Source organism: Charadrius vociferus, unplaced genomic scaffold (assembly GCF_000708025.1).
Source record: "Charadrius vociferus isolate BGI_N301 unplaced genomic scaffold, ASM70802v2 scaffold119, whole genome shotgun sequence".
NCBI classification, from domain to species: Eukaryota; Metazoa; Chordata; class Aves; order Charadriiformes; family Charadriidae; genus Charadrius; species Charadrius vociferus.
The window spans coordinates 984,039-1,007,591 of NW_009650170.1; the positions used below are offsets into that span (position 1 = coordinate 984,039).

General features: G+C 40.2%; 2 protein-coding genes across 2 annotated transcripts in view; both read right to left on the reverse strand.

Moving 5' to 3' along the window:
• Positions 1-3,456, reverse strand: part of RPP14 (ribonuclease P/MRP 14kDa subunit) — a 6,694-nt gene extending 3,238 nt beyond the window's left edge. Inside the window, exon 1 of the mRNA XM_009892537.1 lies at positions 3,367-3,456. Within this exon, the coding sequence (XP_009890839.1) occupies positions 3,367-3,456 (90 nt within the window). The remainder of the gene's footprint in view (positions 1-3,366) is intronic.
• Positions 3,457-5,706: 2,250 nt separating this feature from the next.
• Positions 5,707-23,553, reverse strand: part of PRKAR2A (protein kinase, cAMP-dependent, regulatory, type II, alpha) — a 67,577-nt gene continuing 49,730 nt past the window's right edge. The window contains exons 5-11 of the mRNA XM_009892538.1: positions 21,465-21,571; positions 15,974-16,127; positions 12,732-12,833; positions 10,802-10,876; positions 7,690-7,755; positions 6,865-7,003; positions 5,707-6,326 (exon numbers count right to left, since the gene is read on the reverse strand). Of these exons, the coding sequence (XP_009890840.1) occupies positions 6,193-6,326; positions 6,865-7,003; positions 7,690-7,755; positions 10,802-10,876; positions 12,732-12,833; positions 15,974-16,127; positions 21,465-21,571 (777 nt within the window). The 3' untranslated portion in view covers positions 5,707-6,192. The remainder of the gene's footprint in view (positions 6,327-6,864; positions 7,004-7,689; positions 7,756-10,801; positions 10,877-12,731; positions 12,834-15,973; positions 16,128-21,464; positions 21,572-23,553) is intronic.

The window sequence follows — 23,553 nt, forward strand, 5'->3', positions numbered from 1 at the left end:
GAGGCGCCGGCCCCGAACAGAGCAGCCCTGCGCGCCGAGGCCGGGGCAAGGCCCGCGCCCGGGGCCCCTCAGCCGGGCGTGGGGGAAACCAGAGCTCAGCCTCTCCAGACTGAGGAAGGCAACGAGCAGCCTTCGGGGCTGAAATTAATCTCTGGGAAGCTGTGGGAACAGATGGTGTTTCCGAGCGCTACACGCTCACTTTTAGCTTCAGGAAGACAAATATTGAACGCTCTGCAATAAACACACACAGCAGAGCTGCTGCTTCACCTCCCCTGTAAACAGATTGCATTGGTGCTGATGCGGTTCCTGGTGGAGTGTGTTGTCTGGCACCGTAATGCCGAGGGCACCGTGTTATCCCAGTCTCCGTTTTGAAGCACACACCACTGGAAGAGAGTGTAGAAGTACACAGAAGCAGGTTGGCAGCGTGTCTTCGCATTTCACTGGTCAGCACCGAGTTCAGGAGGTAACAACTTCAATACCAGCATGAATCCTTGGGGCTGGTTTGAAGATTGGTATGAAATACATCCTTCAGAGAGAAACAGGGGAAAGGATGGAAGTTATCTCGGCTCTGCCAAAATGATCAAACATCATTCTCAACATAAGAACTTTACAAAGTCTTTCTTCTTCTTTTTAAAAAAAAAAAAAAAAAAAAAATATTTTATCCAGTAACACTGCAGTAGCCTGACACCCACCTGCTGCACCCAAATTAGGGCCCAGCTCACAAGACACTGTTTGCCTTTGCCACGAAGCTGCTCAGTCTGTGCAAAGGAACTTCAGGGTTCAAGCTGTTTTCTGTTTGGAGTTGGGGTTTTCCCTCTGTCCCAGGAGGAGCCTGGCCTCCTCTGCCCCAGGCACTTGGCGAGCTTTGGACCTGAGCCCTAGCACAACAGCCTCCTGGCGTGTCAGGCTGTAAAGGGCACATCTCCCTCTCTTTTAAACAGGCACTGAGCTGTTTTCATCTTCCTACTGCTGACGTGGCACAAAGCCCGGAGACAGCGTATTTGTGTCAGCTAAAACCCTCAGCGATTTTAAAGAGGTATTCATAAGAAAACAGCAACAAATCCCACAAAAGCCTCCCCAAGAGGTTATCTAATCCACTCCTGCCATATTCTAAGCATTCAGCAGAGCTAGTTTACAACTGTTCAGGGGGAAGAAAAAAAATAATTAAAAAATGTAGTGCTGGAAGACTTCACGCTCCCCCAAGCGGTCTGTTCTAGCTGTCTTCCAGACAGATCTTTCCAATGCTTAATCAACAGCTTCCCTGCTGTAGCTTACGCCCCATATTAATAGGCCTGTCCTAATCAATGTGGGATCATTCATCCTTGTTTGAATAGTCCCCCTCCCCTTTCCCCCAATCCTTCTTTCCACAGGAAAAAAAAAATTAAAAAAAAAAGTTTTTTTCCTTATCCTTCTGTAAAATGTAACATTTTCTAGATATTTGTTTACCGTGCTGCTGCCCTCAACCCCTTCAGCGATCAACATCTTCCTCCAGTTAAAGTACCCAAAGCTGAAGTACTGTATTCCAGCAGAGGTTTTCTCATGTTTAGCACCACAATCCCTCTGAACTACTCTCCCAGACTAATTTTAAAGTGTACATAAAATACTAAGTGTTTAGAAACAAAACTTCAGCAAAAGCAAATATTGATTATTTGAATGGGCAGTTTCACACGTATCAAAGTATCTTTCTTCTCAAATTGTTAGCTAGGTTAAAAAAAGGCAGCTTGCCACATAAAGCTTGCTGTAAGCGTAGGCCAGCAAGAGACCTTCAGGAATACTGTTTCTCCAAGGAACCGATAACCAGTCAGCACTCAAACAGCAAATCAGTTCTATGATAATTTGGCAGACAGGTCAGAGCAGCCAGTTTTATTTGGAGCAATAATATCTACAGAAACTGGTATTATTTTTAAGGTGTTAGTAAAATTTTATCACCAAACAGCAAAACTTGGTGGTCAGGTAATGTATAAATCTCTTTTGGTTATTGCAACAGGGCGAGTGCTGTTCTCCATAAGGCTGTGATAACACAAGCGACAGTAACTCAGGCACTCCCGAGTCCATCTAGTGAGCTGCTGGGAAGTCCGCTCCTGGTCACAGCACTAGGGGGGTTGTGTCAGCTGCAGTGAGTCAATAAAGAGCACACACAGGATTGTACAGGAAGGCTGGACACAACATGTCAGTTTTTTATTAACCAAAAGTGAAGCTGAACCCCAGAGTGGTTTAACTTGTTAAAACCGTATGTTTGTATGGCAGATATTTTTCTTTCACGTTCAACACTATAGTGCAAGAACCAAACTTTGCAGCTGTTCATCCTTTGAGAATCAAGTACTAAATGTAAAATGAATTAAAATAAGGGTCCCTCAATGAAGCAATTAAAAAAAACCCGCAACATTTAACTCAAAAGAACAGACCAATTTTAAGAACTCTTAGGAAATTCTCCCAAGTGAAAGACCTTTAAAAGCACTTGGAGCCTTGAGGTAGCAACTTTATGCAGAATTTAATTCCCCTCCTGCCCAACAGAGAGGAGGAAAATTAGTAACGCATTATTAGCTCCAGCCAGCTAAGCGGAGTTGAGTGTTCTCCTATGAGGTCAGTGACTTTCTCTTGCATCTTGAAATAGCAGTGTAGCACTGCAGACCGTCAGGAAGAAATCCACAAGGAAGGCCTCTTGAAATAAAATATATGGTTTGAAAAAAGTGAAAATAATCAGCAATAACTGTAACAACAAAGATTATCTGGAGTGAAAAAAAACAAGTGTTTGTATTTTGGCAAGACTAGTTTACAAATACATGTCAAGAACAAGAGTCCGCTTTCAGCCAATGGAAAAGAAAGAATGGAAGTGACATTCAAAGGGGTTTTGGGTTTTTGCCCTCTGTGCAAAGTTGCACTTTGTTTTTAAAGTTTTGTTTTAAAGTTTTAAGTTTTGCACTTCTGTTTCTAAAAAAAAAAAAAAAAAAAAGAGCACTTGTGCTCTTTTTTTGTTCTTTTACATTGTGAAACCTGTGCTGTGACATTAAAAAATACCATATGCCAAGACCACCGGAAGCTCCTCTCACTGACTTCACAACAATCACAAGCAGGGAATCACAAACAAGAGACTTTTTTCCCCTCTAAGTCTCAGAGACACTATCCTCTTTGCCCACTTTGCTGCTGAGTTCTTTTATTAAGAACTAGATCTCTCTACGGCCAATTTCAGAGACTCCATGGCAGATTTACTGAACACTGAGCAGTAACAACGCAACACCTGGGCTCATTCTCCATAACTGTAATGAACGGTCATAGTGAAAAGGGATGAGCTGAGATACAGTGAAGCAGCAGATCTTCACGAACAGGCGCCTCACTTCACTCTTTGGTCTTGCTATCACCACTCACACGCTTTCCAACTTTGCTCACTGTTGGTGCTCTAACCAGATACCTGGCAATGTCGAGTATCTTACTACAAGCTTCTCTCACTATCTTCATGCTCCAAAATTGTACAGAACAGGTTGGTTAAACCAGACCAAACTAATAAGGCGCATGGCAAATTACAGCTTTTAAACAGACGAGCCTTTTTACAGGCTCATTCCCTTTCAGCTCAAGGTCAGGTTGCCTCTTTACACCACAGAATGATGTCACACAGATCCTGAATGCAGGATGGCATTGCCCAGTATGCCCTTGCTTCAGGGAGTCTAGAGAAAGGTAAAACTTCAAAGTTTCTTGCTTGCATGGGATCCCAATCTTTTGACTTTACGTTCCCATCCTTTCCTTTGACTTCTAAAAGCCAACAAATCCTCCCTTCCAGGCAGAATTACCTTCAGAATCTAACATCAGGCTCGCCTGTTCTTTTGGTTAAGCTTCAAACCAATTGCCAATGTTTGCATATGCTGAGGTATACAATCCTGTCCTGCAGAGAACCAAAGGCTGTAAGAACCAGAATCCATCTGTAAGGCAGCCCAACCTGCCAGGCTCCTCTGGATAAAGGAAAGGATATTCTGCCTGGGAGCAACAAAGGCCAGCTGATGATTATTCACAGCCAGTTTCTCTTTAATTCACATGACAAGTTTAGGCAGCACAGAAACTCATGCTGTTTTGGAGACCAGTTTATGTCTGGTTCGCAAGACGGTCATGAGCTGGCTTCAGACTCTTGTCTTGGAGCCCAAAGTATCTTCAAGTTTTATCTGTTACCAATGCGAGGACCTGATGAGTAATTTTCTTTTTCTGCATTTTTTTTTCTTGTTTTTTTTGTTTGTTGGTTTGATTTTGGTTTTTGTTTTTTTAAGTTCTGTAATCAAAAGAATGATTTTGTCTTTGGTGTTAAACCTTGGAAGCATGAATGAAGTACCTGCTGCTGCTTTGGCTGTAATTTACAACAAAAAACCAGCCCAATAAAGCAAGGGAAATTCACTGTTCTAAAATACATGCAGTTAGAACAGCCATTAGACATCACAACCAGGACTTTAATAATATGGAAACACCTAGTTCAGTGGTGTCCGTTACAAATCATTTGCATTATATAAAAATATGACTCCAATTACAGTAACTGGACAACAGCCATTCAAACTTACCGAGTTTCTATCTTACTCATATTGCAGGAACTGGGAGGAGCTCATCCATTTAGGGAAAAAAAAAATAAATCTCCAGAAATCAACTTAAGAGTTGCAGCTAAGCATCTCGTGCCTTAGAGAAATGTCCATTGTGATAACTAGAAGCAGGAATTCAACATTAGCATCCTACTAATCTTGCTCACGTGGCCATGAATGAAAAAATAAAAATAAAAATAAAGCATCCACAATTAAAATTTTATAATCCCATAAAACACCAGTAAGTTTTGCACGAGCTGCAGAAGAATGCAAATTCAAAGGGTCACTAGATTTATTACCTACAAATTCAATGTCTTAATATAAATATTCTGTTTGTACACCATAAAAATGTCCTTCTTATGGTCTGATTCTTATTTAGATAATACTCTCGATAAAATCTCAGCAGTATGCCAATTAAGGTCATTAAAGCTCTAGAAATAGAATCTACCTAATAAATGCTGCAAATTTAACAGGTATTTTAGATAAACATCATTAGCTTAGTTATCACCTAAACCAAAAAGACTCCTCAAACACACCAACTGCGTAGTTAGCAAAGACATTTGCTTTACAAACTCAAATGTTGCCAACTTTTGAAAAGTTTAGCAAATCAACATGGTATTTGGAAGCATCCAAGTGTCTAATGAAGTTAGAATACTGTGAAATGTTAGGACTGGGGGGAGCTCCTGTAAACAAGTACAGAAGTAGTCTTCATTTAAATTACAAAACATTCACCTCCTTAAAAAGCTTTAAAACTGACCCAGTCAACAACAGCGCCCTGGGAAATCTAACAGTATAAAGGATCTCCGTAAGCAAGAGAAGGTCATATATTGTGATCTCACCACAATAAAATATACTCAGTGTCAGGAATAAGGAGCAAATTTGGGGAGATGACAATTATGACACCTTCAGGCCATTTGATCTGAACCACTGCACTTTTTTGGGCAGCACAGAGTAAAACAATTTTCTTTGCCGCTCAGGAAACACTTAAAACATAGTAATGCTTGATTTTCTGCATTTTGTTGCTAAACAGAGTCTCCCACATCCCCAGCTCGGTTTACTTGGTTTAAAAAGCTATAGTACCTGCAGCTTTCAGCAGGTGGAAGAAAACTTCAGTGCCACCTTATCAATTGGCTGCATTGATATTTTAACTTTGAACCCAGATGCTACAATTAAAAGCAAATTTGACATTGTGTAAGGAAAGCATCAGATGAAGGTAATAAGCCCATAAAAGGCTCATATTCCACAGGTTGCCTCTGCAGAACAGGCAACCTCCCACTACTGAATCTGATCTGAAAATTTATCCCAACGGTAACACAAGAAGGAAGGAGGCTTCTGTATCTTGCACACTTTGGGTTTCATATCAGGCACTTGAACTGTTGGACAGATGCCATTCTGAACCAAGTAAGTGAACATAGGGTTAGAATCATCTTTAATCTAGGTCTAATAATGAAGTATCAGCAGCAAAGTGGAGGCAGGGAGTGAGCAATCCATCTGTGCTGAGACTTGTTTATGGTTTCTAAAATGCCCAAGAAGACAGCAGCAGTAACTGTTCCGTAGTGTCCGTTTTCCTTGTGAGTTGTGTTGCTGATAGGAGGCTTTTCTGTGTCTTGAACTAAGAAGGCATTGAGGTACCCTGTGCCTAATTCCCTGGATCCAACAGGTCCATGCTAGAGCCAAACATTGCCACCAGCTGCTCCTCATAATGTGTTATATTCCTCTTCATAATGTCCATGCAGGGCCCAAGCAACCTCTCAAATGCTTGCACATCCATGACTGCAAAGGAACAGAGGTGAAAACAAGACTGTCAAAAAGGACACCACATGCTAATCTATTTTTTGAACTCAGACCCTCAGTCCAACCCATTCAGGTTTGAGGCTTCAACAGAAGCCACAGAAACAGAAATCTTATTTCTGATTTCCCTCTGTACTGTTATTTGGAGAAACAAGATTAATGAAATACACACCTGACCCAAGGATAAATACAGAAGCCAAATACATAGCACCCTGGCATTAAAAGATCACCTGAAAGCTGTGTGTGACAAACAGGCTGTAGACAAGAAGCTGATGCTACTTACCCCTTCAAAGAGTACAGGCCACACAAGCAGAAAAAACAGAATCTGCTGGAAGGAAGCAGTGGTGCTTCTCAAACTTCTACGCAGTGATCCACTCCAGCCCATACTCCTAGCTTCTCGTGTCTCACCACCAGTTACCAAAAGGCTGCTAGGTTTTGAATAGCTGCTCACTCAGGCATGGTCCACAAAACAAGCAAAGACCAGAAAAAGGGTAACTAGAAACACAGATGATCTGCTTACCTAAACATTTGACCTCCCCAACAGCATAGGCAGAGGCTGCTCTGGGTTTGTTGGTAACAAGTGCAAGCTCTCCAAAATACTGCCCTCTGTGACACCGGGCAATCTCCACTTCTTGATTAGCTTCTTTACTCGTCATAGTCTGTTAAACATCACATTTTAATTATTTGCATAGTTCTGTCTTTGTACGAGGCTGCAGTTAATCCCAGATATCTTACAGATGTGCAACAGCTCATTGGTTTAGGGCTTTTAAACTAGCAAGTCCCAAAGCATGCTCTATACTGGTAGAGCACCTTAAGAGCATGTTCAATTAGAAGTTTGATAAGCAAAGAGTATGCCAGCCCACAAGTTTTGAGATTGGCAGGTATTTACTGTTACAGCTTTGGGAACTGCTGTTACATTAGCCTAAGACAAGTTTTATCATGCACAACATGTTGCTCACTAAGGCTGCTTCAGACCACACAGAGATCTGTTCAAATGCCGATGTCTAGTGTGTCACTAGAGATAACACACCCCAGGTTTTTTAAGTTGCAGTTTTCTATAGTCCTAGAAGAAAAGTTTCATCTCCACTCTTAAGGCCAGGGAGATTATATCATGTTAGTTTGCAGAGGAGCAGATACAAGCTAAAGACCTTCCAACTTCAGTAAAGTGACTTCTGGCCCCTTCAGAACAGGTATGAGGATTTAAAGCCTACATCACATGAGTGACAATGACAAATACCATTAAATAATATCTTAAAATAAGTTAGGGTAGGATTTTTCCCACCACTTGTATTAATAGACTGAATTGGGAATTGACCTAAAGCCTAATCACCCAGTTTGAACTCACCTTGCTTTTAATCAAGATTTTTACTTCACCAGATTCTACAATGTAAAAACAATCTGCTTTATCACCCTGTGAAGAGAAAAAGGGAAAACCAATTATTTTTTAGTTTCTGTAGAAGTATGTATAAGTGGTATTAAAGCATTCACTCTGAACTAGGCCTTGTGCAGAAATCTGCTAGAATTGACAAATACTCAAATTCTTAACATTAAAAGGTGACTGGTAAGGTAATATACCAGAGGAACCCACAGGGGAAGGAACTATTAGTACACATCATTCATTGAGAGGGCAGGTGGAAAGGAAAAAGCAACGGAGATTGACGATATATAGCAAAATGACTTAAGTGCGAATTTTCTGATCCTGATGGAAGTATCCAATAGTTAGTGAAACTAAGCAGGACCTACAATTTCCATAAGCAAGTTTTAATAAAACACCAATTTAGTGACTGCATTTCTCTATGTCAGTAGGAAGAAGGAGCCATTAAACTAAGCATGAGCTCAGTCAATCCAGGGTAGAATAGTGGGAGATCAGCATAACCCAGAATAGCTGTATTTCAGGACCATGAACACAGAAAGTAAGGGGAGGATAGTTTATAGAAAGCCAAGTCTGCAATGCGAGCAGTCCATATAAGGAACGATGCAACGGCTATATAAAGGTAGAGAGAATGGCAAGGAATAATAAAGCACTCAATAGCATCATGCCAGTAAAGGAAAATAAGTCACATAAGGCAGGTGGGATAAAATAAAAATTAATAGCCATTTTATATCAAGTTCTAGAAAGATATCACAAAGTAGTGTTGAATAACTGTGGGTGAAATAAAAAATTTTGGTTTAGTCAAATTCAGCTGTTTCTATGAAAAAGTCACTGTGAGGGTGATCAAGCACTGGCACAGCTTGCCCAGACAGGTTCTGAAGTCTCCATCCTTTGGGATATTCAAAAGCCATCTGGACATGGGTCTTGAACAACTGGTTCTAGGTGGCCCTGCTTGAGTGGGGGGTTGGACAAAAGGACCTCCAGAGGCCCCTTCCAACCTCAACCATTCTGTGAGAGTTTCTAGAACCTTTATTACATCTATCTAAACCACATCAGGTTGCAGACCTTCAACAGATTGTATGTTACATTTGCTCTGGAGAGCTTCGGCAGGACTTAATATTTTGAAAGTTTTAACTGTGGCAGAGAGGACTTTCCCTTCTCTATACCAACCCCTGTGGGCTTGGCATAGGACTGGAAGTCAGAGCAGAGAGACAGCACATGCCTCCTGCTATGAATCAAAAGCAAAGGGACTAAAGGCTTCACAGACACAGCAGCTGGATAAGGAACTGATAAGGAAATGGGAACGGTTCAGAGAAAAAAAAAGAAAAAAAAAGTGAAACAATGTGAGGAGAGAGATAAACCTGACCTTAAGTCAAGTGGGCAATGAGACTATAAATGTGATGGGAAGGATGGAGAGAGATGATTATGACTCAAGTATGAAATGTGGGCTGGTAGAAGATGATGCAAGATTTAAACATGGAGTTACAGAAGAAATTAGGCCCTCAGCTAAGCTTCCTGGGGATGGCCATAAACCACCCAGCACAAAGCTTTTCATTCACTGTTGCCATCTATCACAACATGAACTAATACACTCAGCACACTTCTGAGAGTAAGTACTGAAAGAATACTTATTTTTTCAAAAGCATGAAAAGAAGTGGGGTGGGGAGACATCCTCGTAACACCAGCAGGCACAAAAAATTTTCAAGTGCTTTAAAGTATATTGCCCTTAACTGAAGGGTCAAATTCCAGAAAGGTAATTAAAATGTAAAATTATCCATGAGAGAAAAGGGGTTCATGGTATTGATGCAACTGCTGTAACATAAGAGCTATCACATCTTTTCCAAACATAAAATTTCATTATCTTTAGTAGTGTATTACCATCACCCAGACCTATCCAGACTATTAATCCTCCTTTTAAGAGTAATTATATCCTTGTCCTTAATTCAGTTATTACAAAAGATTAAAACCAACTGCGTAATTGGATCACTGATTGCGTGGGTTCCCAGTTGAGACTGATTTATAAGCTTTGATTTCGGTGACAGTTCAGTTTTCTCCGCGTCTTAAGCAACAAGATCTTCAACTTAAAATACTGAGGGTATTTTTGGAGAGAAGTAATTTGGCAGTACTTAGTTATCAGCAAACTAAGGTTTCCTACATTCAGAGTTATCTGGCATTCAAGGTAATTAAGACTAATTATTCAAGACATTATCAAGGAGTCATATTCTGTTTATAAAACAAGATGACAGTTGTGATCAAAAGCCTGCAATTTCAGGTAAGCCCAGGACTTTCTTGCATTAACTTGAACTAGAGCACTTCTGCGACAAACAGAGCAATCGCAAGCTAAACTTGATGCAAAATTCCAGTGTTTCATCAGTAACAGTGTTCCAAAAAGTTATTTGCGTCACAGCCAAAAAAATCCCACAGCTTTAGCTTGAGTTTGTCCAGCTTCATGTTCCAACCCTCTGGCCTTGATCTATTACAGCAGACAAGACATATACCAACAACCAAAGGCTGTCTATTGAAGCCAGACTACTCCACCATTGAAATACTCTTTTTAAGAGCATTAGGAAAAGCAATGGTTTTAATTAACCCTGATAGTTTCTTAGACTATTTAACTGAGTATAATATTCCAAATTACTTCATTTAGTTTCACGTTTGGTTTTGTTGTTCAGTCAGACCTAGGAATTAGAGATGCCTTTACTACATGCTTGTGACTCTTTGTTTAATCTGGTCATAGGTGCCTGTGAGAAGTCCAGCTGGGGTCTGTCACGGAAAATTGCATAGACAAACATTTAATTTCAGCTTCTTAAGGCATACTTCACTCGAAACCTTGCAAAGACCATTTATAAAAAACAAACATATGAGAGAAGAAAACCCCAGAAAATAAAGTAATAGAATAAATTTTTAGCAAAAGACATACTGGCTGTTCCCCAAACATTCAAGAATTGGTTAAATAAATAGAAAGCATTAAAAGAATAAGTGATGCCAAGCCGGTCCAAGTAGTAGGATTCTATATGTCAATCCTAAACAGGAAAAAAGAAGCAGAGAAAGGAGAATGATAAATAGAAATTTAGACTTCAAGTACCTGAGAAATTATACGTTCCCCATCTTGATACACTTTCTCCCCTATAACATCCACTATCTTCATTCGCTCTGATGCCTGGAACAAAGAGGAAAATTAAACATCATCAATTATTATAGTACACCTCTTATAAACTTTGTAGCCCTGAAATGAAGAAGCATTCACTAGACACAAACACAGAGTATCTGGGTGCTGAAAAATAGAGCCCCTACCACAATGACATTGTTGTACTGCACCACAGCTTTCAAGACTACCATAATCAATAGGGAAAGAAAATTGTCTAGTGTCCCATCCATGCACTTTTCTTACCCCCAAAGTTAATAAGTAACTCATTTGGCTGGTTTAGAGCCAATGAAAACAACAAAAAACACCACCAAACCAAAATCACATCCGCTAAGATTCAGTTGAAATTTGAAGAAAACACTCAGAAAAAATGTCATAAACTTCCTAGGAACAAACTTGAATGAGAAACGAAAGCAAGACATTTTCAAAATATTTTAATCACCATATACTTGAATATGTGGGGTTTTTTTGTGTCCCAGAACTCATTCCTACAGTGGAGAGAGAACAGGGCTATGAAAAGGATACTGGCTCTAAACTGTAAGCAGGCACTGCAACAGGACGCCCAGCAGCAAGGGCAAGAGGTACTAATCTGACAGGCAATGAAGTATGCCTTAGTCTTCATACACCAGAAGAACACTTCAATTTATCTCTATGTTTCCCACTGCCCATCTAGAACACCCCAAAACAATTTTATTGCTTCAGAGTAGTGTAAAAAGCATATTAAGAAAGGAAGAAAATCCTTCAGTTAAAATGAGTATCTCAACAGATGATTCAGTTGTAATCCATTTATTCCACAAAGGCACCTCAATCTAGCCCAAGTTTGAGAAACTTAATTCTGATCCACACATGATTCAACTGCAGCGTGTCATGCAAAAAGCCATACAGTGCTAATGAGTTATTTTTCTAGATCTTTAAATATTTATGAGTCATTTTTATGCTCAAAAAAGTCACATTGATGGAACTAGTTTAAGCCAGGCACTGAGGGAGAAGGTGTTGTGCAATTTACACATTCCACAGCTACCAACATATGTCCAAACTAATATATATTAGAGGTTGCTGTTCACACCTAATGATGCTTTGCAATTTTGTTATCTTCTCTCAAAGGGATTAAAAATTCTTTCTCAAATAGTAAAGATTAATGATGAAAAATATTCTTTTGATGAGAAAATAGAGAAAAGCTAAGTTATGGTGTAAGGCAAAGAAAGACATATACTAATTTCAAAGCAGTTCCCTATGGCTCCAAAAGCCCTCTGAAGATACGGGCTGAACCAATAGCTTAGAAGTGACAACTTACACATTGTTCCTGAAGTCATGCACCACACACATCGTGAGATCTGCCTGGTCATTTTGTTCCCAGCTAGCAGTGCTTCCCTTTAGCCTATTCTTAGTCTACCACCTGAATATCGGTTAAGATTAAAGCAAGACCTACTATGGCCCACATTTTTGTCTCAAATTTAAAATCATTCATGGCTGATGAAGGCCAAATATCCCAGCAATTGTATCATTACTTCAGTATCACACCCTCAAAGGGAACCATAGACCTGAATTCCAATTTTCACTTTAATGCCTGTTCTCTGACATATTTATAGATGTTTTTTATTTTGTGATGTTTTGTGGGGTTTTTTTTAAACCTTTACACAGACTGAGATAAAAATCAGCAAATCGCTTACTGTGAACAAAGGATATGAAAAAAAAAAAGTGTACAAGTTCAACAAAGCAAATTAAGTTGTACAGTAAATGTGATACCAAAGCAGCTCTTAAAATTTTGTTCTAAGCAAATATGACACGGATTTCTGATATAGCAGAAACACTGACTGCAGAGCTAATGCTAATGCAAGAATTTGATGCAGATGTCTCCGAGAGGCTTTACCTCCAAGGATTTAAGAAGGGGCACAGACTCAATAAATAATTCATATGTCTTCCTCTTCTTTGCATTATTTTTCAATATAATTCTTCTGAATGTCACTCGATCCTGCAAGAAACAGCACAGACAAATACATTACTCCTCTCAACTAAAATGTTCCCTGTTTAAAGAACTGACAAACATGAACTAGTATTTGCAACAAACACTGGGCTTGAGAAGCCAGCTGTTAAAGTGATACCATATCCATCACAATGGTGATCGTGACAGCTCTTGTGAGAGTACTTGTTGTGATTACAAATTGAAAAACAGGGAGCTGTAAGAATTAAGAATTCCATTTTTAGTCTATCTTGTACTGTTCTTCAAGGTTGAGGTTTTGGGTTTTGTTTGGCTGTTAATATAGCTTTCATACTTCCTCATACAATGAAGAAGTTACGCTCTTCTTGCTGAAGCCATTGGAAATTGGAATTCCCAACACTTATTTGTAAGGGCAACTGCAGGATTAAGTCTGAATTGGATTCTTCTCTACTTGAGTCACAGATTTCAAAAGTAAGTTGGAGATTTATACTTGTCTGAAATAGATCAGGAACACAGTATCAAGCAGCAACAGGCTTGATTCACTCCTCCACCTTCTAGGCAGCTTTTTGCAACGACTACTTCCTAATTGCCAGCTGTCCACATGCAACATAAGCACCCTCCTGATGGAAAAACTGTTTGGTTTGCTTTTGAAGCCCAAATATCGGGCAAGATTCCCACCAAGCCCCCTGCCATCCCAGGCATATTCCCCAGGCAGCAGCCAGCGATGTGCAGGCTGCGTGGCCACTGGGCGGCACTACGTGCCCAAGTGAAGGTAAGCTCGCCCAGTTAACCACAGCTCCTCTCTCAGTAGCTGCAACGGCAGACATATTTAAGAGTTTATTGTCAGAGATCTTAACAAAATGCTTTTTATTTCCACGCAGAAAAGGCAGGGCTCAACCACTGCAAACACCGATGAGAAAGGCCACAAAAGAGCTGAAATTAAACAGCAGGTCCGGGCTAAGGGGAAGGGTACTTGCCCACCAGGTATTTTTGTTAGTGTTCACATTACAGTAATGCCCCTGGTCACTGTTAGGATCAGCACTGAATTACGAAAAGAGCAAGAGTCACAGAGTTTACCTTACACAACACGAGGACACAAGTGTAAAAATTAACAAAAAAAAAAGTCAGAGGAAAGGAGCAGAAATTTGGTTAGGAAAATAGTACAAAAAAGAAATCTTTCAAGTTTACATATACCACAATTAGCAGAAACATCTGGAGTCCTGAGAGGCATTCCTCTGGATATCATTTTCTGAAAACATCAACTGATAACTTAGCAGACACGTTTTGAGGTGAAGAGGTATTTTCAAGTAAGAGAACAGTTTTATGGGATGCAAGCTGCAAATACTTGTAACTTGAAGCAATGACAGACAGGTGACACTAGTGGAACATAAAAGTTGAAGGAGGTAAAGGATGAAGGAAGAATGGTATTACTGTTATCCAAAAGAGAACAAGAGATGATAAAGCACAAGGGATATTTTTATTTTTTTAAAGAAATTCTTCAGTGGTAGAAGTCTCTTCAAATGTACGTGTTTGGAGAAGCAGAAAGGTGCAGAAATGGTATGGGGAATTGCAAAAGCATAAAATAATCAGAATTCATTTGTTTGAGAGTATCAGTAACGGAGGAGAAGCAGCAGTATTTGAACAAAAAAGGCAGAACAGCGAAGGACGTGTGTGTGATCGTGAGGTTTTCCCCAGACATGTTCAGTAGCAAAGGCTGAGGATATTTCTCTGCTTCAGAAGAGACCCACGTTTGATAACTGCTTTGTCCCTGAGCTTTTGTTGGCCTAAGTCTGCAATGCAGCAGGAGTAATCCACATTTCCTAAAAGGCAGATAACCCATGAGCTTTAGCAATGACTTCTGCAGACTAATAAAAATGTTTAAACTACATCAGACACAAAATAGTACAGTAAAACATGGCAACGACAGAATAAATGGAAGAAATAACTGAAGTTTTAGGCAGGAAAATGCAGCCTTAATTAATAAAATATCCAGAGGACAGATGACTAGCAAGAGGTCCCCCTTCAACTACAGCTTGCTAATTAAGTGAATGTAATCACAGAAAAACAAACCCAAAATCAACCCAATTTCTGCAGTTCTTTTCAAAGGCAAAATGGAACAAAGAATCATCATCTCATTTTCTTCCTTTTATGAATGAGCTCAGTTTGTAGGTAGCTGCTTTGTTCTGTCTTGTTCAAGAAATTAGATTCTGACATTACTCCCTGGTTGATTTATCAAAATCTTTTCTTTCAGCTCACAAAGAAAAGGGAAGTCAGAAGTCAGATCTCTCAGCAAGCGCCGAGATTGCATAAGCAAGCCGTGTGTAGCAGCTTATCAGTCCTATAATCAAGGTCACAACACATGGTCAACCCCCAGCGATAGTTGCCGAGGAGCTCAGCGCACACAGAAAGCATACAACACTTCTGGCTTCAAAGGCTTCGTTGATCGCACAATCCACTTATTATGTGAGCCCTCACAGATGAGTAAGAGAGCACTGTGAAAATAACCCTATCCAAATAGGACATAGAAAAGAACTAAAAAAGGAAACTAATGTCTACAGCTTCACATTCAACACTGCTGGGCTATAGACAAAGCAACACCATCATTTAGCTTGGTATCTCGTAGGTCATGCTGACCTGAGAACCTCTGCCAGGGCAACACAAAGGGACCAGAAACCTCATGACAGTTTATTCTGAAGGAAAACAAAGCTTTGGACAGTTTTCCTAGCTCTTCAAATTACTGACACCCTCAAGAAGATATTTAACACCTTCCCGTTCCCCTTACAGCAGACAAAATGGTAGGAAGGTGAGCTGAAAACAGAGAACATTTAGATACTGTTTCCCCCTCCCATAAAATATATGCATTAATGCCTCCACTGTCCTCTGCAGGATGAAAACAAACCCAGGTTTTTTTCCCTCCCCTAACAAAAGCCATGATTACAGCAAATGCAAAATAATAAAGGGACAGATAAAACGAGTGATATAGTTTTTACAGACAAGGTGTTCTAGCGAGGTGGCCAAAAAGATTTGCACAATGGATCTCTTATGCCAGGAGGTGAGATAACAGGTCATGATAAAATAGCTATTGGCACAAAGAGTCATACCAAGAGAAGCACTGGACACGGTGAGTTAGTATTTAAAACATTATGCAGATGAGAGCAATTCCTTTTCCTTACCAGTCCCCAAAGGGCTCCTTCTGTTGTGGCAACAATGGTGGCAGCTCTAGGAGTGTTGTACATCAATGCCAGTTCCCCAAAACTACCGTGATTATCATAGCGGCCCACACAGCGCGACTGGTTGTCTTTTGCTACAACAATGTCATACAATCCCCTGGAAAACAATGGAATAGATGCTTTTTATTAGACAACATTCCAGTATAGATCATAAAAACGGCTTTTTGCTGTTATCCAAATAGTCCTCTTATTGCCAGGTGAGATGGAACATGTTTTATTGATCTTTCCAATTGTCTGACACTAAGCTCCTTCTATCCACACTATTTTCACAATAATTCTCTCTTAATAATGCATTTCACTCCTTATAGATCTGGGCAACACCTGCTTGGTTCCCTCTGCATAGTATGTTGACATTGCTATTGACAGGGTGATAGGTAGTTTCATCATCTTTAACAGTATTTGTCTTTTCAGAGCGTGCATCTTACCCAGCGATGCCCCTTTAGAATGACCTGGATCCATCTAGAGTTTCTATTACCCATTTTCCTCAGTGCATTGCTACAGTAACTTTGGGATAAACTCAATTCAGATGCTCACCTGCTGCTATAGTTTTGCCTTAACTCCAGCTGAAGGGTATGTCTACATCATAACCCCAAGATGCAGTTGTAGCTTGTATCTGCATATGCCCCTGCTAGATTCAAACTATCCAACTCTTGTATGGAAAACAGGAATGCTGTAGAAGCACAAAGATCACAGAAAGGGCCTTTCTTTACATACCTAAGATACTGAGTTAGCTTTGCAGTGCTAACTGACCAGTCTTAACACGAGCAGCACATACTGATCCTCAAGTTGGAGGATTTAAAGCTGGCTCAGGAATGTTATACGTGCCACATCTTTACACTGTAGCACAGAAAACTCCATAGGCAACAACTTCTCACCTGGTATTTGTCTAATGGATCCCTTATGACCAAAACTTTTATCACTCAGTTCAACTTCACACCACGCTGCAAATCTGAGCACGCTGACAGCTGAACCAAGCAATTTTATCACCATTTTTATGGAGGTGTGGCTACTGAAGAACACAGGTTACAGCATGCAATGTTTCATCTTGAAGAGAGTCTGTTTGGCTCTCACAAAGCTCTGTGTGCTCAGGCGACACTGTAGGATGCACAAGCTTAGCAAGCGCGGGTAAATAACTTCCAGCAGTTTTGCAGAACATTAAGGGTCACAGTGGCTTCAAACTAAGGCAGCCAACCTAAAAGATTTTTAATACTCCCTGCCCCCCCACACCCTTTAATAGCCCACTTCTAGAAACAGGAAAGCTCTCTAAAACTGCTGACATCTAGGTAGGATCTCTAAACAGATCAAGAGAAAAGTGTTCAAGTACCAGAAGCCTTCTTGTACGTTGTTCATAGGGAGCTGTAACCTGTTTAAATTGGAAAGGCCTCTTCACCCTGTTCTCCAAGAGTCACACTTCCTACATCATAATGAAATTAAGGGAACAGTAACCCAGAATTTACTAAGAATCAAAAGACTACTCTAATGAAGATGCAGGTACAAGTCCAGCAAGTCAAAGCTCAATACAAATCTGGATCAAACTGCACCACAGCAACTGTAGATAAAGAAACCGGCTGTGCACCAAAAGGTTGCCCGTTAAAAGTCAAACAAGTGTCTATAATACCCTTGGGACTGTCTTAGGCTTGGGGCTTTAAAAAAATAATTAAAAAAATACAGCTGGACTAGGCTTGATTAATTCTCAGCTATGGCACCAGAGATCATTCAGGGACTAGCTACTGACCTAAGAGATATTACAAAATATATCATGCCCTGGAGAAAAGCAGGTAGGGAACACCATCCCGCCTTTAAGCAGCTGAACACACATACACACAATTTTCCCCAGGAGTTTAGATCTTTTTCAGAAGGAATGATATTATCTCCCAGAACATCATTATCCACATAAGAAAAAAAAAAAAGAATCAACAGAGATGGCAGTAGGTGAAACTTCTCATGGGAAACAAGTAAGGAACAGACTCATTGGTGAGACTTGCCTAGTATTAACAGCAGAAGGTCTTTCAGGATTGCTGATGGACAGCCCTGGGTTTGTTAGGTATCTTTGAACACTGCTCCATCTAAAAAATGTGCTATAAAACAGCTTTATGCCAGCTTCATTTGTAGGAGATTCCACAAATTGGACATTACATCAAACAAACAATTACAATACATCAAAGTGAGGAAGCTTTGCACAATGACTTGAGGGTCTACTATATTAAAGCCTTTCAGACCCAGAGAAAAAGTTTGGCTACTGAATCACAATAGTAGATGGGCCAGACTCAGAGATGTCAGAAGATTCAAGACATTTAGTCTCTCTTTGTCACCAAAAAGCTAAAGGAGGAAGCTAGGCTCATGAAGATTGCATAACATCCTTACGAGACACTTTTTACACTCTACTGCTTACTCACACCTAGGAAACAGAGAAAGAAACCCAACAGCCTGCTAACAGTAAACTAAATAAGGATTAGTGTTGACGGGAAGTTTCACTAATTCTTGCAATGTCCAATATCCCTTAATAATTCTCTGACAGATACCAGAAGCAACAATCTTCAGAGGTCGTTTTGATCTAGAGGAGCCATCTGTGAGCACCTTAAGCGAAATGCAACTTCTTCCCATCCCTCAGCCTGAAAGTCACTTACTAGTGCCATTTATTTCCAAATAACTATAGCCACGTAACCTTCAGCCAAGCATTCAGCTGTATGTGGCCCAAGGACTGAATTGGTGAGGCACCACTGGGTGACCTTGGCTCAGATTTATTGAGAAAACTGTTGCAGAGCTGTGAGACAGACCGTGAGCTAAAGCCCTGCAAGATAAGAAGAACAGAAACACAGACCAAAGTGTAATCATTGAGATGGTAATCGTTAGGAGCTCAAGGACTCAAAAGAAAAATACTGACATGAAAAAATATAAAACCGCAAGGGAAAAAAAAGCAGAAAAGCAGAAGAGGGCAACTCAGCAAGATTGCGGATCAGCCTGTTCCAAGATGCAGAGGCCAGTGCTGCCCCTCCTGACTGACAACTGCTCAATCAGCACAGGCTCATCAGGTGCCTCCTCAGCAGTGACGAGCATACTAATGTTTAGCCACGCAACACATTCGTCCTAGCTCTCCCTTCCATGCAGTAAGCACTAAATAGCTGCTGCATCCTTAAGTTGCATCTATCCTGCCTGCTGTCCCTCTGCGCATGGTAAAAGATGCTCATACAAAAGTGATTTGGAAAGGAAGTATTACAACCAGAAGACTTTGAGAGGGGGAAAAAAAAAAGCCTTTGCCAGAAAGCCTGTTTTTCTATGCAGGCAAGAAGCTAAAGAGTTAGCTCCGCAACACAAACTCACTGTTCATTCAGACAGGCAGAAACCAATCTTCGGGGATATTTAGGCATTAATGATTATCTTCGAGTAACAAGACATGCTTACTGATGCCTTGAAAGAGACAGAGTCCTCTGAATTTGCACTTGCAGCCAAGTGGAAATGTTGTAGCTTTCCATAAGCACCAGTATCCTGATATTCTTTTGCATGGAAAAAAAAAAAAAAAGGGGTGGAGGAGGACTGGAAAGGGGAAGAGGGGGACAGAAAATTCACAACCTTAGAATTCTTTGTAATAACTGAATAGCCGACATAAGAGTTGCAGCCGAGTTGGTGTTTACAGCGAAGGCTGGTACGCTCTATTGCTAGACAACACCGAGTTTAATTTCCTTCACTGTACAGCCCTTCTACCACATACTTTTGGCAACATACTTATGTTACTGATGTATTATACCTCGAGAGCAAAACAAAGCAAAGACTTAAACACCCGAAATCACAGAATCACACAGAATGGTCAGGGTTGGAAGAGACCTCTGGAGATCATCTAGTCCAACCCCCCCAACAGAGCAGGGTCACCTCCAGCAGGTTGCACATGACGGCATCCAGGCGGGTTTGGAATGTCTCCAGAGTGGGAGACTCCACAACCTCTCTGGGCAGCCTGTGCCAGTGCTCCACTACCCTCAAAGTAAAGGAGTTCCTCCTCATGTTAAGATGGAACTTCCTATGTTCAAGCTTGTGCCCGTTACCCCTCATCCTATCACTGGGCACCACTGAAAAAAGACTGCTCCCATCCCCCCCTCTGGCTACCATGAGTTCTGATCTGCAGTACCTTACTCTTACCTGGGACAGCCTGATCTCCCCAGTGAACATGGCAAGAGAAGGAATTTGTCCTGTCTAGCCAAAGACATGGGATTGGTTGGAGGCAGAGCAGTTGAGGGAGATAACTGAGGGTAGAAATGAAGCACTGGTTTAGGCTAACGGGATGGTATGGGAGGGGACAGAGGAATGGGCATATGGTCAGAACGTATTTCAGGCAGCCTTATGTTCTGTAATTCCACTAATCAATCTGTATAATGAACAAGGATCATGTAAAAAGAACAGTTTCTAGCCTAGAAATTCTTTTGAAAATTCCCTAAACACAGCATAAATGACAACTGAAAAGGCAACACGTTTTCTTGAAGAACTGCTTTGAAAGCATCTAATACAATATTAATGGTGCCATTATTTCAGTGATAAGGAAGGTACCAGTGCGTCAAAAAAGTAGTTTGCTAAGATCATGTTCCAACAGACATTTATAATTCATCAGTAATATTCTGTTTAATAGTACAGCTTTACAGGAGGAAATAAGTCTATGCCCTTAATTCTTCTTCAAATACGGTGACTAAAAGTAACATTAGCCAGAATTTCTTCCAAAAGGGTAAAAGATACTCATAATGTGCACACAGGCACACACATATATATATGTATTTGCAACAGGCATATAATATGATCTACAACATTATCATATGAATTTGCTTGATGCAAGAAATTACAAAATGGCACCTTACACTCTGCAAATACAAATCACATGACCAACAGAAGCAAAATAACCACATGCCTCTCTAAAGTCAGTGATCAAAATTAAGTGGACAAGGTCCAGGCTGTTCCATGGTAGCCACTACCATGGATTTTTATTTCCTGTATTCTCCTTCCCCAAAATAATCTCCTATCCTTCCCTTACCGTATGGTTTATTTTGCTGCTTTTCCCCCTCCTTTCTTCAGAAAGGAACTGGTTTAGAAACAGCATGTAATATGGCTGGTTTTAAGCTACGCGCATGCCGATGGGCAGAAAAGCTAAACTGAACAAATCACAGGCAAGCTCAAGCTGCAGGCCTTCCCTCAAAGAAAGTGGTACTTGAGTTTTTACACAGTCACACAGAATTTGTTAAAACCCAGCAGGTTTGAGATGTCCACCTCTCATTTGTTTGCCCCTGGGCAAATGATCCAAAAGTCAATGGGGGTCTAAACAGGAAAATGGAAAGACCAAAGGAAGAGGCAACAACTGCAAAAAGTTAAGTTTCCTTCAGAAGCTGTCCTGCAGTAAGCATTCCCTGCCACTTCTAAGAGACTGAAAAGAAATATACTCTAAAGTACAGCTCCTTACCGCTCGATGACATAGAAGTTGTCTCCATCATCACCTTGGTCAATCACATGTTCCTGAGGTTTCACCTTCCTCTCAAACATGGCATCAAGGACCTGAGACAGCTGCTCCTACAAAAAGAATGGGGAGGAGGGGCATAAAAAAACTCTCACAAGATACACTTCAGCATTATTGCCGAACAAAGGCGAGTTCACACTGGAGAGTGAAGTGCAACATGCATTGCATTATTTTTACTATAGGCAAATACAAGTAATACTGGTATGAAATGTTGATTTCCACTAGTAAGTTACTTGTTTTCAGTTTATTAATTTAAGTTCGATAATGCAGACAAACATAGATACTCCCATTACAGAAGAGCTATTATATCAAATTTATGTCCAAACGTCTTAACTTATGCATACCATTTCAGTGCCAAAGCGCACACATACAGCAAGCTCTCACTTGGTATAATCTGACACAGCTTCACTGCAATGGGTATCTATTGATTTAAGTCAACAGTACACATATTTCTTTATATGTATGTATGTGTAGAAACTGCATCATGATTTATTAGTAACTTATTTGTACTGTCATCACCTAAGAGCCCCAGTGATGATCAGGACTGTACTGAATGAGATCCTATACAAACAGTTATTTCCCTAGATAGTCTGGGTCTTAGAGAACCTGCAATTGCAGCCAAAGATGAGATCAGCTAGGTAAAGATGGGGAAGCACATACAGAAAACAGGATAATGCTTGTCTGCAAAGCAGACTCGAGCTAGGTTTCTCTGATGAGCCACGACTAAACTTTTTTTGTAGGCAGCACAGCCAGGGAAGCTGTGAAGGCCAAGAGAGATGATGCCGTATAAATGCCCTGCCTCAATACTGAGCTACTTTACCTTTTTTTTTAACTCCGAAGTCCATTAACAATAGACTTTCATTGCATTTTCAATGACCAGATGTTCGAAGTTGAAGATGTAGATCACAGCTGAGTTTCTAAAGATATACTGTGTGAACATGCAAACTAGTCTTTATGCTGCTAGATACACTTGAAATATTTACTGCACTCCTTAAGTTGGAAATAATCATTGCAGCATCTGTAGGCACCACTGTATTGAAAACATTGCCTATCTTTTCACTAGAATCCTGTTTTCTTCATCTTTAAAAACTCTCCTGATACTTAAACTAAACAAACAATCATTACATGAAAGCCACTTATTTTAACCACATATTTCATGGCATGCATTTAAGTAACAGTTATCAGAGAACAAGCAATGTAGATTTTAAAAAGCTTTTTAAAAATACTCTAACTCAATAATACTTTATTTGGAGGATAAACAGGCAAAGACTTATCATTTTAAGTAAATAAAACACTGAGCTCTTCTGTCAATAAAAGGATAAGCTTCCTCAGATTTCTGAACTGTAAAAAACCCTCTTGGTTTAAATATAGGTACTGAGCATGCTCAGGGGCCTTGTTGGTAAGGATAACAGTCATTGCTCTCACCCAGTACAAAATTCAATTGTAACTAGGATTCTACAAACTAATTTATAAGACATCGTGGACTACACGATACATCACACAGAGCTTTATATTGAAAAATAAAGCAGGTTTGTCATTGGAGATGCTCAAAATCTCTCAGGGTTAAACTCTGTGACAATCTGAATTGACTTCAGTCCAAAGTTTAATGTGAACCTTGCTGGACACCAGCTTCCTTGTGTTTGATACCAAATATTACAGCAACTATTCATGCAAGTGAAGACATTTAAAAGGGCTGTTGAGTCACTGGGCCTAAATTCAGCACGGTTCACCTAAATACAACCAGCAGAAAAGGGATGAATTTGACCAGGACATTTGAATCACACAATCATATTTACTCCTAAAGGGGTTTTATGCAGTTTTGTTGTTGTTGTGTTTGTTTGCTTGTATTTAACAGCTTTACATGACACTCTTCAGAGGTTATGAAGCAGAAAAACTGTATTTTGAGCCTTAATTTGAAAGCGTTCCTCACAATTATTAAAGGACAATATATATTTAGCAAAAGCAGCAGCCACACATTATGCCTTTCAGTAGGTATTCTACAGCCAACCTTCCAAACCAGTCACATAATAAAGAG